This window comes from Sminthopsis crassicaudata, chromosome 3 (assembly GCF_048593235.1).
Source record: "Sminthopsis crassicaudata isolate SCR6 chromosome 3, ASM4859323v1, whole genome shotgun sequence".
Classification (NCBI taxonomy): Eukaryota; Metazoa; Chordata; class Mammalia; order Dasyuromorphia; family Dasyuridae; genus Sminthopsis; species Sminthopsis crassicaudata.
In genome coordinates, this window is record NC_133619.1 from 231,988,188 (window position 1) to 232,007,359 (window position 19,172).

Genomic DNA, 19,172 nt, shown 5'->3' on the forward strand with positions numbered 1-19,172 from the left:
TTCTCCTTTTTATATTATAGAATGAGACTTAAATATCATGCCCTATTTCATTCCTCTTGAGATAGGCCCAGGTTTGGGGTTGCTATTGACAATAGGAATGGGCAGCTGGATTATAGAAAAGATTACCTTCTGGCTTCAGCTCAGCAAGTCCTATGCTGACAGATCTGGCCTCTAGGTACGTCTACTGTATAAGGCATGCAGTGGTCTACCAGAAATCAGTCAGCATCTTTTGTTTTGTCAGGTCATTTATTACCTAAGTTTAAAAGGAAACACCTATATCAGAGAAAGATTTCACTAAATTTTTGAATGAAGGTATGTAGTATAAACATAAATATATATTTATATATAATTTATACATATAATCATTTTATTTATAAATTAAAAACACATGTATATACCAAGTGCAATATATATTCATACACAATGGTACATATATATTCATATATATATATGTTTATATATGTGTGTATATGTATTCACATAAATGTCTCTTTATATGCATCTCTATATCATTAAAGGCAGAGTTTATTGAGTTTAGCAATATCATCCATTATCACCTTTCTGAGTTATTCATCCAGCTTGTGAAAGCATCAGATACCCTTCCAGGCAGCTATGAACCCAAGTTAATTGGATTCACAAATAATTCCATTGAGAAAAAATAAAGCAGCTATGCCTAGTCTCAAGGATATAAGAATCACACACAAATTCTTAATAATTCATGAAGGTCTAATTAATAAGACATTTGTAATGCCATAACTCTCAGTAGGCCTTCTTTGAGAAAGGAGTTTAAATTTTTCCCATAAGTAATCTAAAAAAAAATCTAAAAATTATTCCGCTTTGTGCTTGTATGTGAACTTGTCTCTCTGTGTAAGTTAGCAGTTGCTTTGTAATTTGTAAGTTGCTAAATCTCAGTCATGTAAAACTAATACACTTAAGCAGATTTTCTTGTTTGTTATTTTCATATACTTTAATAAAAATATATGAATATACTTTTTTCTTATTTTCATATACTTTATTAAAAGTATATGAATATAAAATAGACATGTTCAAGTAATCATTATGCACCTTTATACAATTTCAGACACTGTAGGAGAAGGTGGTACAAACCTTAAATTGTATGGTACAACCCTTAAATTATGTTAGAATTTAGAGATCAGAATGATCAGAAAGGACTTCTAAATGCAATAGTATTATTTGTGTGTTTGTGTGTGTGTGTGTGTGTGTGTGTGTGTGTGTGTGTGTGTAATGGATTGAATGGATTTTTTTTTTAAATAAGTATTGTGGGTTTCATGTAATTGTCTTGTTTCAAATTCCAATTTGATTCTTAGACCTAATAACAGCACCTCATTAACTTACATATCTTCTATTCAGTTAGAGACAGTTTGGTTAACAAGGCAGGGGTTAGCATTAATCTGACAGTTACATCCTGAATTGTGTGGAGAAGAGAGATGTGAATCAGAGTTTTTTTAACTTCCCAAAACAGCTGTGTCTGCTAGTGAGCTAGTCTATCAAATATCTCTGTTTTGCCACCTAGTGGTATGGAGATGTCACTGAATATTTCTTTTTTTTTTTTTTTTTAATTATTTTTATAGATGACTGTCTTAGAACCTTAAAATCAAAAGCAGGCCTTTTGTCATCTAGAAGAGAACAACTAAAGAATTTATTTAATTTGAATGTAATTGTATGCCTATTTCCAGACAACCAATAGAAGGCAGAGTCCTTGGAATTATCTATGAATGACTCATGATATTTTGTCTAAGTTTTAAAAAATGACAGATGCAAATGTGAGTATGTGCAGAAGAGAAATTTTGTTATGGAGAAAAACTGTGATTTTTCCTATTACCAGAATTACAATTTATGTGAATTAAAAATATGCTTAAGAAACAATGATGGGGAATATAATGTTTCTATTTACCAATAGATGATATCTTTTGAGTGTTTAAGAAAATAAAATGACTTGAACTTTCATAATCTCTATGAGTTTATCTTGATTTAAGAAGTCTGATATTTAGTCTTGAAGGACTTTAATAAATAAATTGTATCAGCTTATCAGGATCACTTATCAGGATTTTCTAAATCTTCTTTTCTATTCTTTATGAACAAAATAAATGTTTTCCTTAACTCTTTAAATTCATGATGAATTCTTTTAGAATTAAACAGTGGTTTATGAAAACAAACTAATCTCAAACATATACCATGTGATCTATATATCTGTGCACAAATACTATCATTAATAATAATAATACTATACTTTAAATTCTGTAAAGAAAAACATTCTCATGAAATCCATCACAAGTTTCATTTTCATGATTTCAAAATTGAGAAATTCAGTCTCAGAAAAGTTAAAGGATTTGGTCAATTCACACAAAACTAACAAATATTAAAGTGAAATGTAAACTGAAGCTTCTCCTGACTCCAAGTCTATTCTTTCACTATGTCACAGAATAATTCATAATAAATTATGTTCATGTGTCTGTTCTAATATAAATATTTATGATAACAGTAATAAATTAATCAACAAGCATTTATTAAGTCATTACTATGTGTCTGGGACTAGGTTATATGAGAAAGGTAGAAAGACAAAAGAAAAACATCTTGCATTTTAATGAAAGAGACAACTTGTATATATATATATATATATATATATATATATATATATATATATATATATATATATATATATATATATATATATATATATATATATATATACACACATACATATTTAAAGACATGTAGAGTAGATGCATGGCAGCCTTAGAAGGAGAAAATACTAACAATTTGGTGGGATAAGGAGTGGGAAGAAAATCAGGAAACATCACACAAAAGATGACAACGAAGGATTCCACAAGGTGAAGGTGAGAAAGGGGAAGCATTTCAGGCATGGGAGCCGGGCTGGGCAAAGATATGAGAAAGAAAATGCTTTATTTATGAGGTACCGAAAGTAAAACAATATGGCTAGATCACAGAGTACTTGGAGGAAAGTAAAGTGCCAATTGAAATTTCAGAAGCTATTTAAAATGCTAAATAAAAAGCTTATATTTGATTCTCAAGGATATAAGAAGCTACTAGAATTGACTGAGATAGTGGTTGACATGGTCCAATGTGTACTTTGGTGATAGTGTGGAAGATAATTGAAGAATGGAGAGATTTGAGGTAGGGAAATCAATTAGGAGATTACCCTTAATAGTTCCAGCAAACTCAGTGAGTTAGAATGGGCACTGTGTAAATGAAAAGAAAGTGATATAAATGAGAAATGCTATAAACATAGAAACAAGATTTTACCTCTGAGTGGATATAAGGAGTGAAGATTCTAGTATGACAGCAAAGCTGGGAATTTTAATATAAGGAAAGAAGAAAGGAAGGAAGGAAAGAAGGAAGGAAGGAAAGAAGAATAGGAAGGATAGAGGGAAAGAAGGGAAGGGAAGGAGAAAGGAAAGTAAAAAGAGAGAGAAAATGGAGGGAGGGAGGAAAGAAGAAAGAAAAAAATTATATAGAGATGTTTAGCAAAACCCACGAAGCAGTTATAAATATATAGATGCATACATGCATATTGATACACTTCCATATCTGTATCATGTCTATATATCTTGCACATGTCTTGTAATTCCTAGATATACTGTTCCACCCATTAGAATGTGAGCTTCTTGAGGACAGGGAATGTTTTTTATTTGTTTACTGATTGACCCACTTACTGAAAAATTTCAACTTAGATTATCAGGACATTTTACTTTCTATGATAATAATAATTGACATCCAGTGTTTTAAGGTTTGAGAAATGGTTCACATACATTTTTTTAATTTGCATTAACCTTGGGCCTTGCAATAACCATGTAAGAGAATTATATACATTTAACTAAGAAACAGAATTTAAGCAGTTTATCATGGTTATATTGCTCACATGTGTTGGGGAAAGGACTTGAAGACAAGCCTTATTCCTCATTTCGAATCCAGCATTTTTATCCAATACTGTCTCCATTTCTTTATCCACAATGCTTTTCATTTTTTAGGAATGGTTTACTGATTTTGTAATGGAAGTCAATTGTGAAAATCTATATTTTATAGCAGGCATTGCCGAAATATATTTGCTCTATGAAGTGATACAAAAGCTGTGTGACTCTCTCTCCAGTTTATTGCTAGTAATTCATGGGATATTAATTCAACTTTTGAATTATCTAAGTCTTTTATTTCTTCTTATCCCCTCAGATGCCTATTTCCAGCATTTCAGGGTCTTTTAATATTTTTATACTCAAAAGGAGAACTGGGAAGGGGAGAAAACTCAAAATATTTTGTTAAACTATTTAAAGATTTGGTGTTGAATAAGGTTAAAGTCTCTGATAAAATTAAATGGATGATTAGGTATGGATTTTAGTCATACAGTTTATATCTTTGCTCTACTTTAATGGAATAGAGTTCAAAGTTCCTCTGTGTATCCCAACATTCTTATAACTATTAATTCACTGATCTTTTCCTTTCTAATTCTAAGGGGGAAATTAATTGCATCAAATGAATTTTTTTATCTTACTAATACAAAACATCTTCCCACTAAGAAATTCTTGATTGATCTTGACTCATATCAACCATTCAGAGATTTTCCAGAGCCATGATCACATTCTAATATATTTGTTTTCTTCTAGATGAACTTTTCAACTCTCAGGTGTGCTAAAAACCTATAGAATCAAGTGAAGAAAACTTTGTTTTTTGACAGTTGATGTGTTTGATAATTTAGGGTAACTTATTAAGAAGATTTTTTTAAATTAAAACATTTAAAATAGCAGATGTTTTAATTATATTTTTCTAGTAAATTAACCAAGAGGTAAAGAAAACTGTTTTCAATTAAATTTCAAGCAGTTTTAAAGTAATACAAGTTTATATTATAGAATTTTCCATATCAAGTTACTCTAATAACATTTTCTCCCTTTGTCATTACTGGAGGGAGGAAATGAATTGGTTTTTTTTTGTTGTTTTTTTTTTTTTTGCCTATTTCAATCAAGAACTTGTTTTTGAAGAAATACAGAACACCCTATGGCTAGCTTAGCTTATTATTTTCTTTTTTCTTTTCTTTCTTTCTTTTTTTTTTATTTTGAGAGAGAATTGGGGTTAAGTGATTTGCCCAGGGTCACACAACTAGTAAGTATAAAGTATCTGAGGCAACATTTGAACTCAGGACCTCTTGACTCCAAGGCTGATGGTCTATCCAGTGCATCATTTAACTACTCCAATATTTGTTTCTTCTTCCTCCTCCTCCTCCTCCTCTCCTCTTCCTTCTCCTCTTTCCGCTCTACTTCTTTCTCCTCCTCCCCTTCTTATAACCTTCTATGACTATCACCAAACATCATTTGGTAAGGCTTTACTTTAATGAAGAAAAGATGAAAACATGTTAAAGAGAATATAACATTGTTAGTCATAACTCAAATAGCTTTTCAATGTAGTACCTTAAGGATTCTATGTTCTCAAGAAATGGTGCAGAATTGATAACTGCTTGTTGGTGAATACTACTACATTGAAGATAGTAGGGAGTCAGCACTTTTATTTAGACTTTTAATTATTTCTTTTTATTTCTTTTAACAGTGATCCAAATCAGCCAGTTCCACAAGATACCAAGTTTATACATACAAAGCCCAATCGTTTTGAAGAAGTTGCGTGGTCCAAGTATAATCCCAAAGACCAACTTTATCTACACATCGGTCTGAAACCTCGGGTAAGGGATCACTATCGAGCAACCAAAGTCGCTTTCTGGTTGGAACTTGTACCTCATTTGCACAACCTGAATGAAATTTTTCAATATGTTTCCACCACAACAAAAGTCCCTCCTCCAGACATGACCTCATTTCCTTATGGCACTCGACGTTCTCCTGCAAAAATCTGGCCAACTACCAAACGCCCAGCCATCACACCTGCCAATAATCCCAAACATTCAAAGGACCCTCATAAAACAAATCCAGAGGATACAACTGTTCTGATTGAAACGAAACGAGATTATTCCACGGAGTTAAGTGTCACCATTGCAGTGGGAGCATCCTTGTTATTCCTCAATATTTTGGCTTTTGCTGCATTGTACTACAAAAAGGACAAAAGACGTCATGAAACACATAGGCGTCCCAGTCCTCAAAGAAATACAACAAATGATATAGCTCACATACAAAATGAAGAAATCATGTCCTTACAGATGAAACAGCTGGAGCATGATCATGAGTGTGAGTCTTTACAGGCACATGATACCCTGAGATTAACCTGCCCACCTGACTATACCCTTACTCTGAGAAGATCCCCAGATGATATTCCGCTAATGACACCCAATACCATAACCATGATTCCCAATACATTAACAGGAATGCAGCCTTTGCATACTTTCAACACCTTCAGTGGAGGACAAAACAGTACTAATTTACCCCATGGACATTCAACTACTAGGGTATAGCTCTACCATTACCTTCCCCTTCCTTATTCTCCCTCCCTCAGCAACATGGAAGAAAGAAAAAGAAAAAAGAAAAAAAAAAGGAATGTTTTTCATCAAGCAGACTTCAAATAAAAGGAGAAAAAGGGCAGTCATTATTTTCTTACTGACCCTTTTCAAAGGAACTTTCCAATATTAAAAAGATCAACTTCAAACCCTGTGAAATGTGAAACGTGTACATTGCTGTTATAATACTGCTTTAAGATCCCAACCACTTCAGTGAAAGCTTAATGTGTATAGGATGGAAGAATAGTCGCTTCAAAGACCTGGATGTTTTTCATTGTAAAATAGAAGCTGAATCTTCTGGAACACAGCCAAGTGACTCAACCATTTTTTAAAAAATAAAATAAAATAAATTCTTTATGTGCCATACCATGAATGGCCCTTCTTAAGTGAAGACAGTATCACGGGCTTTTACTCATTGTATGAAGCTGTAATCCAGGAGGAAGGAAAAGTAGAATTTTATTATAAAAAATAAGAGGACTGACTATGCAGTTATATTCGTATAGTTCTGTGCAAGAGATGATTTGCCAGCCTGAACTATATTTAAGAAACTTTGTAAAAAATGTACATAGATGTGAGTTTAAACACACACAAAAACAACAACAAAAAGCTTTTATTGATGTTTTCAGTTTGAAAGAGCTTTTAGAAAGATTGTGCTTTCAGTTGTGATCTATATGTATATATACATTAGTCATATCACCCGTTTCCTCCAGAATAAGAGGGGACTTTTCTTCTTAATTACTTGTGGTAAACAAAGATATGGGATTTTCTAACATGTTTCATTTGTAGGAGGACATGGCGTCATACAGAAAATAAAGATTGTCTGTGTGACCTGCACATTTCCCCTTACAGGTTGCACAAATGCATGTTAAAGCATTCTTAGGAGATGGTTGTTTTTAGACAACATTTATTTTTGGGGTGTTAGCCTTCATGAAATTGCAACACAAAGGTGGATCAGAAAACTGGAAAAATTGTATTTAAAGTTTATTGAATTAAATGAAACACACACACACACAAAATGACAAAAAAAAATACAAGTCCAGTTCTGTAGTTCTGGTTATTTGAATATGTTTGGGAAGAGTTACTTCCCAGTTCAGTACCCTGCCAAAAATAAAGAAAGCCTGCCTTTTGGTTAGCCTTTTTCTCCCTACCCCCAATTCTCTCCAACCCACCCCCACCCCCACTCCTCAGTAAATCTAGCTCTGTGTTCACGAGCAGCTGCAGAAGAACTCTGGCTGAGAAAGTACCTGCTCAGCTTTGCTAATCAGAAAATTTGCAGTTTCAAGGAAGATTTTTTTTTTCTTTTTTAAAGAGCAAGGTTCTTATTTATCAAATTGCAGCAATGAAAATTTTTCTTCCATATTTCATTTATATAATCAAGCTTATGCCTGTCTGAAAACATTTTTTTGAGGATTTCTTATATAGCAGTCACCAATCAATGCATATGATAGAGAGAAAAAAAAAAGGAAAAATAAACAACTATGCATGAGTTTTCCTGAAAGTATGGATGGCTTCACTGTCAAGTTATCATAAGAAAAGAATTAACCCATGACTTTTTTGAATCAGAGAGCCGGAGAAAAAGTAGTCATCTTTCAAGGAGTCTATGATCCCTTTTCTCTTTCTTCCTTTGTTTTTTCCTTTTAAAAAGTTTTCCTAAGGAATGCTTCAAGTGTCATAAGCTGAAAGTAAGGGATGGTTGCTTTATATTTTGTCTTTTGAAAGTTACTGGGTCACCGAGAAATAGTAACCAAAGATACATGAAGAGTCTTGCTCTGCACTTGAACATGTACTCAATCCCCTGGAAAAAAAAAACCCAAAAAAGTTTTTTAATTTCATTTTTTTAAGTTGGACATAACTTCCCTACCCTATGCTGTACCTAACATACATACTGCCTTGCACCCTATCATGAAGTCCTTTGGATAACCAGTCCCTGAAGTGTTAACTTTAGAAATTCTCAATGTCTGTGAGCTCTTTTTTTCAAAGAGGAGTCACAGAAAAATGTGAAAGTAACACAACAAATTCATGATTTTCACCTAACTTCCTAGCTTGTGTTTGAGAGTGAGGTGGTACACATATATTAGATATGCCTCCACATTAGCCATGGTGAAGCAACAGCACCTACTTATATGTAGTGATCCCATAAAGAACTGTTTCTTCCCTGATTCATCATTCATTATATCTGACTCTTAGTAGGCTATACCCATAAGCTATGTATTGCCTTCACTGAGAAAGTAAATAGGCTCTTCGACAAACAAACAAAGGCAGTGATGCTTGGCATCATAATAAGTTGGGTATGTTTGTAATGTGAATTACAGTATATGTTTAGTACTTCCAATTGTCTACTGCTAGCAATATGTACAGTAATGTGTCAGGCTTGTGACATTTGGGTAAAACAAAAAGTTTCTGTGAGTGAATGATATTAGCTTTTAAAAATGATTATGATCAAAGTCAATTTACTACATCTTAAATGATGTCTGATTTCTACATGGAAAAGTGTTATAGGATCTTCATAGCATTCTATGAGAACAAGATATTCTTGCAATCTGTTAAAAAAAAAGGGAAAAAGAAAACTTTCCCAGGCTTTTATTCTTGACCTTCAAAGGCACGCAGGGTTTAATGGTTTCTTTGGCTATTGTTTTGCAATTTTTTGTTTTTGCCTTAAGTAATGATAGAAGATATATATGGCTGGACACATATGTATAAACTTTTCAGCAGCATTTTTAATAATAAAATATCACAGTATTTTCTAATGCTTTGTGCAAAGAATTATGTGTCCATCCTTTTTTTTCTTGTAGGCAATCTGGTTCTTCAACACCAACTCCCCAACCCCAAACTCTCTTCAAAAGCATCCTGAATTGTAAAAGGAAAAAAAAAATATGTGGTGACATAGGCTATAAGCATACTAATGAAATTAGTAATGGATGTATCTTTCAAGATATTGCCAAGTATACTTTTCTCATGCCATTATTATCAAAGCTCTGCAGGCCTGCTGTTAGGATAAGTAAGCTCTGGACTTTGAAGCTCAGGATATGAAGATATTGCACAAAAAAAAATGCCTTGTCTTTCTTACTAATTTTGTTGGTGATTCCTATGAAACTGTGTGTTTAGTCTATCTTTAACACTATTTGAAAGGAGAGCATATTTTCTTCTCTGCCTAAGTAAATTTGAAGCCTATAAATTGGAAATAATAATAGTAAACAAAGCAACATTTGAGATATCAAATTAATATACCATTTTAAGATGAAGAAAAATTGACTTACACTGAAATGTAATAATAATTAGCAAATTTATGAATTATAGAATTATTTTTTATTCTATTTGTAAAAAGCTTTTATATTCATTTGGTGATACATAATAAGTTATATTTTGATATCCTGCCATATAGGAACTCTCATACTATTGACCTTTCTCATCTTTTATGGTAGATATCCAAAACAACCTTGTTGAAATCAACTTCCTACTTTTAGCCCTGATACTTGCTATATGGATAACCTGGACCATGTTAATTATGGGCCTCAGTTTTATCATCTATAAAATGAGAGGGTTGGAGAGAGATGGCCTCCAAGGTTCTTTTTTACCTCTACAGCTAAAATCCTATGAATTGGAATTTAGAAAATGTATATTCAGAAATGTATCCCCCTCAGACTTTAGCAGCTTTCTGGATCATTAATAATTTAGTAGCTAGTAAAACTTCATTTCCTTTGGTAATCCCCATTTTTTTTAGAGAGCTAGAAGTTACTTTGTATATTTTTAAAGACTTTTCCTTTGTAAATCCATTTCAGATATTTTTTCTCTCATCCTCTTTGGCATCCATTTACTTACAAAGATGTTCATCAGTTGTCTAAGGATGAAAAACATTTGAACTCATTAGTAACTCAGAATAAAGATGTTGAAGATTCAGGTTTTTATTCTTTTTAATAGCTAGCAATAGTGGATCTTAAAGTACAATATCTGGTTTAAAAAACATGGTGAGGAGGTGTTCATCTCTGGTGTTTGCTTGCTTTACTTTCTTTTCCCCCTCTCCTTACTTTAACATGTTCCATTTTATATTCACTGACCCATAGAAAACTCTCCCACCAATTTGTCCTAGACAGATTAGTATTGTCTGAATTGAAATGTTCTTACCTTAAACTTCCATTAAAATTTTCTGTCCCTCAGAGTCATTTTCATGATATCAGAAACAAATAAAGGAGAGAATGAATGAATAAATAGATGAGCAAGCAAATAAATTAATGAATGTTTAGATGTTAGTAGCTGATAATAATGATTTCCCTTCTCTAAGTATATAACTTTCAAAACAAAGTGCTAAGAGATGTTGCCTACAGCAGATAATAAGTGTACTGATTAAACCATCTTGATATGCAATTGAAGGAAACATTTTTTGGCAAAACACTCTTCCCAGTATTCTTTATCATACTAGATAGACCATGTTCTGTTGATATACTTTTTTTTAAATAAAACTTTATTTTCAAAACATATGCATAGAAAATTTGACAACATTGACCCTTGTATAGCCTTTTGTTTCTGATTTTCACTTCCTTCCCCCTCACTCCCTCCCCTAGGTGGCAAAGAATTTAATATATGTTAAACATGTTAAAATATATGTTAAATCCAATATGTATAAACATATTTATATAATTCTCTTGCTGCGCAAGAAAAATCGGATTAAAAAAAAAGAAAGCAAGTGAGTAAGAAAATGAAATGCAAGCTAACAACAACAAAAAGAATGAGAATGTTATTTTGTGATCCACATTCAATGCCTACAGTCCTCTCTCTGGGTGTAGATGGCTCTCTTCATCACAAGATCATTGGATCTGGCATCAATCATTTCATTGTCGGAAAGAGTCATGTTCATCAGAATTAAACGTCCTATAATATTTATGTTGTTGTGTACAATTTCCTGGTTCTGCTCATTTCACTTAGCATCAGTTGATGTAAGTCTCTCCAGGCCTTTCTAAAATCATCCTCCTGATCATTTCTTATAGCATAATAATATTCCATAACATTCATATACCAAACCTTATTTAGCCATTCCACTCAGTTTGCAGTTTCTTGACACTACAAAAAGGGCTGCCACAAACGTTTTTGCTCATGTGGGTCCTTTTTCTTCCTTTAAGATCTCTTAGTATACTATTAGTATACTTTTGAATAAATACAACCATATTGGGGAAATGCTATCCTTGTAGATATAGATTTAGAGTAAGAAAAATGATAATTATATACATCCAAACTTTACTGAACAAATTTATGCTAAGACATCTACCAGTTAGTCTTTGGAAATCTAATAATTTCCAGATGTAGAAGATTTGTTTTGTTATAGATTCTGCTTTTACTTTGTCCAGTTACTCAATTCCAGAAAAACCCCACTTAGGATCCTCAGATCAACTAAGGATTTGTCTAACTTTTCCCCAGGACTATTCTGAAAACCACTAAAGTTTTACCCAATAAATTAGTTGCTTTTTCTTTTCAGCTTCTGAAGGACAGCAATTATTGTGGGCCTAGCCATTAGTATAACATGTTAGAAAGAGTAAGTTCTCCCATTTGGGAAACTTAGATACAGAAAGAAAGACTCAAAGCTTGGATAGTTGTTTTAATACAAATTTATTAAACACCTAAATGAATTTTGCACAGCCCAATCTCTCTTAAATGTAATTCACTTGCAAGTCAAAACATCACCCTTTTGATGTCATTGGTGCTCTTTGAGAATGAAAGATGAATTATAACAATGATATGTGCTAGGCAGTATAATAAGTTCCCTAGTTTCTTTGGGAAGGTATTTTTTCATATTTACATCCATTGAAATCAATATAGTTTACCACAATATTTTTTGTTTCAAATAAAGGTTGTCATTTTTCTCCTCCATTCATGAGAAAAGCTATATACCTAGATAAGGAGGTGGGTCCATTAAGTAGTGGAGAGATGACTAAGTGCTACCCTGATTCATAAAAAATAAGTACTCTTTAAAAACTATATAAAGATAGGCTCTTGTGGAATAAGTTGATCCTAGTAAGGAGGATCTATGGGAAGACATGGACAAGAATCTCACAGAATGATGAAAAGGTATAGATATGTTTCCACTATCAGAGGTAATACCCATATTAATGAAATCATAGATAATGAAATATTTCTTTCACTGATTTATATTTGTACTTCATTTTTTGACTTGCTATTCCTTTATTTTGTATCTACAATGCTCATAGTGTTTCTTGATACTTCTTTGTAGAAACTTTGTGTGTTCTACCCATTTCCACTTTGAGCTATCATAGAGCTCTTGGTTTATTCAGCTTTATTTCTGAGCTGTGTACAATAGCATGGCTTACTGCTGACACATTAAATATGTGTGCTCTAGGTATATTTTAAAGTTATTAATATTACATATAATATATATATTTCACTGTTAGGGATATCTGACAGTAATTGCTTTTAGCAGTTGTAATTCATGTTTGCTGATTTCCTAAATTTTGTCAAAATAGGCATATTATTCTCCCAGATTTGTGTTTTGAGTGTTACTTTATTTATAGAAATTTATTTCTCACATTTCTTCACTGGACATTTTTAGTGTGTCCTTAAATGTTTTAGCTTATTGGCTCTCTTTTTCCTTGTTTATGGTTTATTACTGTACATATAACTTCCAGATACAATGTTTGAATTACCTTTCTTTTTCCAGAATGCTTGGGTAAAAACCAGGAATCAGAAATTCAGCATATTATCGCCAAAGGGAATGCGAAAGTACGAGCATGGTGAGAATCATAAGTAGTACCAGGCAATAGACTATAGGCAATATGATTGTTGATTGTGGATCTGCCCCTTTATTCCCTGAGAAGAAAATTTAGGAATAAGGGAAACCTTTGTAAAGTTTCTCAATGCCAAACAAATTCATAGTAAAATATTGTTGGAGCACACATACTATATATATTTTTAAAAGAGCCTAAATTGATAAGACATTTCTCTTCAAGTCTTTGGTCAGTTGAAAGATTATTTTTGATCCATTTGTAGACAAACACCTTGTTGATAAATATTCAGAAATGCCTATCACTGTTTCCACAGATAATCAAATAGTAGGTAAAAGGAGGGTAACTTGATTCTGAGTTCTGAGAAGAATCTATTTCTGATCAAAGTAATCAGACATTCAACAAATATTTATTATACATTGACTGTGGGCAGTGAAATGTTGGGTAAGAAAAACATATAGAACTTAGGTAAACCACAGTGACTCAAGGGCCTTATATTTCACAATGAAAATATGATACATGTAAAAATTTTGATACAAAACAATACATGGTTAATTTCTTTACAAATGTAAAAAAAAAAAGTGCTATGTGATGTCCAAGGCAGAATGACCATTATTTTTAGAGACATAGTATAATTGAATTGGTAGCTCTGAAATGATCTCTTTCAGGTATAGTTGTATGTATGATACTTTTTTTTCCTTGCTGATCTCCAGAAAATTCCATTAAGTTGAATTTGTCACTATAGGAGAAAAATAAGAAGAATGTAAGAATCATAATTTCTTTAGGTCAATCCCCTTTAATCCTATGATAACTAAAGGGACCAAATCATATTCACCACACAAACTAAAATTGCCAAATTGTATCCTCCAAAACCTGAGCATTTTTGTTTGTTTTTGACATTATCAGACATTATTTCAATATGTTCTTCTTGGCAAGAGCCACTTTAATAGAAAATCCACAAAGTACAGTTTCAAGAGAGCTCACCTTTTAGGATCTCATTTATATATTGAAATGAACATTTTGTAATTTCAGAGGCTTTCGAAAATGAGATATACTTGAGTACTACTATAACCAGGGAAGTAATGAAAGGGATAGAAATGTTTCCATGATTAACAGAGTATTTGGTGGTGGTTGATTTGTTATATTAAGTTATATAGTTTCTCAGATAGAAGAGACCACCTATTGTCAGAAATGCTTTCTGGACTATGCAGGACTATGTTTAATAGGGAAAATAAAATCAGAAGTGAATTATGATTGCCAAAAAAGTTATATATGTAAATCCAAAATCTCAGCACAGTAAAGTGATGTTTTTGTTCTAGAAGCAGTATTTAATGTATAGGGCAGTTAGGTAGTGTAGTGGATAGAAAGCTAGACTTGACTAAAATACGTGAAAATAAAAACTTATAGTGTAATGCAATTATGAATTTTGTAAATCATCAGAGGTTTGGAGTTGCTATTTATTGTCTTCCAGTTCCTCTGGTATAGTGGAAAGGTTGTTCTATTTAAATTTAGAGGACACAGGTTCATACCCTACTCCACTAGTTTTCTTTTTCAGAAAATTATTATCTTTATTAAGAATAAAGCCACTAGCCAAGGGCATGTGGGTCACAAGTGTGAAAAGCCAATGTTAAAATCCTAGTCTTCAGACATGAGTATTATTTATAATATAGTATTACTTCCATTTATAGTACCTAAATACCACAGGTGTTCATTTCAGCAAGAAACTATAAAATAATCTAGGTAGAGAAGCATAAACACAGATAAAATTCTCTTTTCTCTATACCTATAAATTTTGATTATGATTCAAAGATGCCAGACTTTATACATTAGATTATTAAATTGATATAACTATTTTCTTTTGCTTATATTATGCATTTCTTTAAGGATTTCCTCATTTTTTGCATATATAATGTATTTCTTTAAGAGACCTCTATTGTTTATCATTATTTTTCTACTCTTTCTGTTAAAGATGTCAATTCAAGAAGTGAACTGAAAAAAGTCAAATTTCTAAAAATTCAATTTTCCAGTCAAAATGAATTTGTTAATTTCTAAACTGCACATTGAGATTATGCTAAGGATTCTTTTAAGATATTCTAATTTGTGGAAATTTTTAGTAGATTTGTTATATAATTGTATATGAATCTTTGTTGCTTTAATTAGATTTATAAGACAAAACATTCTTAATGATTTAAGGCAGAAAATCTTGGAAATTTTACTTGTCCATCTCTGAAATGAGAACAGCACAATAGTTGAAAAGCAGATTTCAACTGGCTTTTAAAAACTCCAAAAGATGGACTCATTGAAAGAACAGTAAAAATGAATATTTGTTAAACAGATTTATAAATACAAACAACTCTTAAATGCCCTAGGGAATGTTTCTCATAATGGTTTTCTTCCACATACTTCCCATTAGTTGTAATTTACCTACAGGAACTTCTCCTTGAGAATTATGCTTATTAGGAACAACAAAATAAATCAGAAATCAGCCAACTTTAAACTTCTCTACCTTTGGTAGAAATTTAGTGATAGAAGTGATTTAAAATATATCTAAAGTGAAGTTTTTGACTTTTCTAAATCACTCAACAAAATCCAAATGAAAATATGTATTATGACCTACTGTGTGCACTGAGAAGCAGCATAACAGTGTGTAAAAACTGACTTTGGTGCCAAGAAGACTTGAATCAAGTCCCACTTCTGACATATGACATGTGCTTCATGACACGGGTCAAGATACTTAACTTCTTAATAATGTAGATAGCTGTCTAAAGTTACAAGTTGCAGGGAAGGTATCCTACCTACTCTAGTCCCATCACTCTATCTAGGTAGAATAAAGATACAAAGATAAAAAGGAAACAAGTCTTCTCCTCAAGGACCTTATGTTCTACCAGGTACATTTCACAGTCAAGTGAAATACAAATTAATTTGAAGAGAGTGAGAATATAAGTCTGAATGACTACTCTCAGACGTGTCCAATACTGTTTCTTAACTACGGTCAGACCTCTCAGGTTCTGTTCAATTATATGATTTTAATTAATACTCAGACTGGAGTAGACAGCAGAGGAAAAAATAGAGAAGCATATGAAAAGCTATATTGAGTGAAACCCAGAAATAAAATCTATGCTTTTCAGGTGTCTGGACCACTCTTTACCACATTAATAACAAATACTTAACTACACATCATAGGATAAATAATCATTGATATTTGATTTTCAAGCATATTTTAAAACTACCATTTAATTTCTTTTACTCTTATATTTTTATTTATCTATAAATCTTATGAAGATGTGAATTTGCCTCATTTGTTATCTGTAGTGTGCTTTCTTGAGCCCCACGTTTAGGTGCCAAAATGTACTGTGCTTTCTAGAGCCACACTGGGGTGCCGAAATGTACTGCCTGTACAAACTCTCTGGAGGACCTCAGGACCAGACCTAGTCCTTGGCCTTAGAGGAGGAGTGATGAGGCAGGGACCTATGTGAATGGTCAAATATGGAGCCCTTTTATTTCAAGTTCTCTCAGCCTTAAATACGTTAGTACAATTACATCACCACAGCACCCAGGGCATTTACTAATTATAAGCACCGCTTTATTATCATTTATTATTTCTTAAATGAATCTTTACTGCAAGTATCTTTGCTTCAAGTAGAACACAGGTTGCCATGACTTCTCAGGAATGCTGAGACGCTCTCAAGGGGAGATGAGAGCCAAACCAGACATTGTCAGCAAGTTCCCTCTGGGCTGAAGGGTCTTATACCTCACCAAGAGTCCCCCCACTGTCTATGGCTCTCTATACTTACCCAGCTCAACAAATAATTAGTAAATGACTTCTAAGTGCAAGTCACAATGCTAGCTCCTGGTGTTATAAAGAAAGATAATGATTGTGTGTATCTCATACTATGTGTCAGGCATTGTTCTACGCATTTTAAAATTATTTCATTTCCTCCTCACAAAACTCTTGGAGAGATAACTCAGGCAAAAAAAAATTAAGTACCCAATGGTAACACAATTGATAAAGTGTCTGAAGTCATATATATGAAGACAAGTCTTTCTGACTCTAAACCTGGCACTCTTATCTACTGTGCTTCCATGAATTCTACTTTTTAAGAACTTATATAATGGAAGGGATGAAGATACACATAAAATATAATACAAAATAGAGGAAAATAAATACATTAGAGATATTGAAACAGTTGGATTTTCTATGTAATTTAAGGTCAAAGTTCATTTCTCACTGGAGCGTTCAGGGAAAGCTTAATAGGAATTGAAGCAAGATCTTGAAAATGGGCAATAAACATTCCACTGTTTTTTCTTGTAGGAGAAGTAATGGAGCCTTGTGATTACTATATCCTTTCCTATAAAGCCAAAACATGGTTCCATGGGAAGCAGAGAAATCCAAACTCCACTACATCATGAACACGTATGTTTTGGCTCCAATGAAGGATCATATGTGCCCTGTCCCCTCAGCTGAAGAGTATATACAAATTGGAGGTCCACATGGCTTCCAATGGATCCAAAGTGTTCATGTATAGTTCCGTTGCTTCAATTCAACATCTTACTACAGTAATAATACATCATATATTTTCAAATTAGTATGGAAATGAAAAATATTTTTATTATTAGGTGTGCTACAATAATTCTAATGGCTCTAACAAAAAAAAATTGAGGCATATAAAAACTACCCTTTAGTGGATAGAGTGCTATTTCTGAGTGAGGAAGTCTCATTTTTCTAGGTTCAAATCTGCTCTCAGCCACTCATAAGCTGTCTCACCTTGAGGAAATCATGAACCCCTTTGCCTCAGTTTCTTCATTTATAACATGAGTTGGAGAAGAAAATGACAATTTTTTCTAATATCTTTGCCAAAAAATCTGAAATATGGCCACAAGGAATAATACATAACCGAATGACTAATAGCATCATTTTTGTTGCATCTAATCACTCAATCAACTTCAGTTTTCATATGCAAGTCTTCATTGAGAACATGTTTGACATTTTTATTTTTAGTGGTTCATTCATCTTTTCATTTTCCTTTTGATTAGATGTAATTTTGGCTTTTCTATAGTCATGTTATATGAAACTACTTTGTGTCATCAGAAGAATATTGTTGCAAAAAGAATATATTTGCAGGGGGAAGAAACTTAGAATAATTAAAAGTGTATGATACTTTTCCAAAACTAATACAGGAAAAAATTCTATTGAATTCTAAATACCTGTTTATGTTGATGTCATACCTGTGGTCATTATTGTATGGCAAAGGTTTAGGTGAGATAGACTGGTAAATGCATTTCCATTATTCAAAATATTTTAAGATTTCTTCTCTCATCTGCTGTTTGTACTTAGTTGCTCTATCCACAATATGCCACTGTATCAAGCTATATTTATAGCTGTATTTAACCATATCTATAATATATTGATATCTACATTACATGTGTATATATCAATACATACATTTTATATTTATCTATATCTATCTCTTCCTTAATAATATCTAGAATTCAGATTTTATATTGCATTTTAATTTTTTTATTATTTTTTTTCTTTTTCTGAGGCTGGGGTTAAGTGACTTGCCCAGGGTGGCACAGCTAAGAAGTGTTAAGTGTCTGAGACTAGATTTTAACTCGGGTCCTCCTGAATTCAGGACTGGTGCTCTATCCACTGCGCCACCTAGCTGCCCCCTATATTGCATTTTTAAAAGTACTTTGTACTTTTCAATTATTTGTTTCATACTGCTATAAAAGACTATCTTTTTTTGCAACAATATTCTTTTGTTGATACAAGCGGCTTTCCACAACATTAAATCATGATCTCAGAAAAGGTTTACATCTAATTATATCTAATCAAAAGTACTTAATAAAGGACAACTAAGCGATACAGTGGATAGAGTGCTATTTCTGGGGTCAAAAATACCTGAAAGCAACCATCCTCAGACACTTACTAGGTATATAGTCCATGGCAAATTACTTAAGTCTGTTTGGCTCAGTTTCCT

At 32.5% G+C, this 19,172-nt stretch overlaps 1 protein-coding gene across 2 annotated transcripts in view; it reads left to right on the forward strand.

Annotated features, from left to right (window-relative positions):
- NLGN4X (neuroligin 4 X-linked) overlaps positions 1-10,360 on the forward strand; it is a 454,011-nt gene extending 443,651 nt beyond the window's left edge. For both annotated transcript variants that reach the window (XM_074300200.1, XM_074300201.1), the window contains one exon: positions 5,572-10,360. In XM_074300200.1, the coding sequence (XP_074156301.1) occupies positions 5,572-6,421 (850 nt within the window). In that variant the 3' untranslated portion in view covers positions 6,422-10,360. The remainder of the gene's footprint in view (positions 1-5,571) is intronic.
- The last annotated feature ends 8,812 nt before the right edge of the window (positions 10,361-19,172 follow it).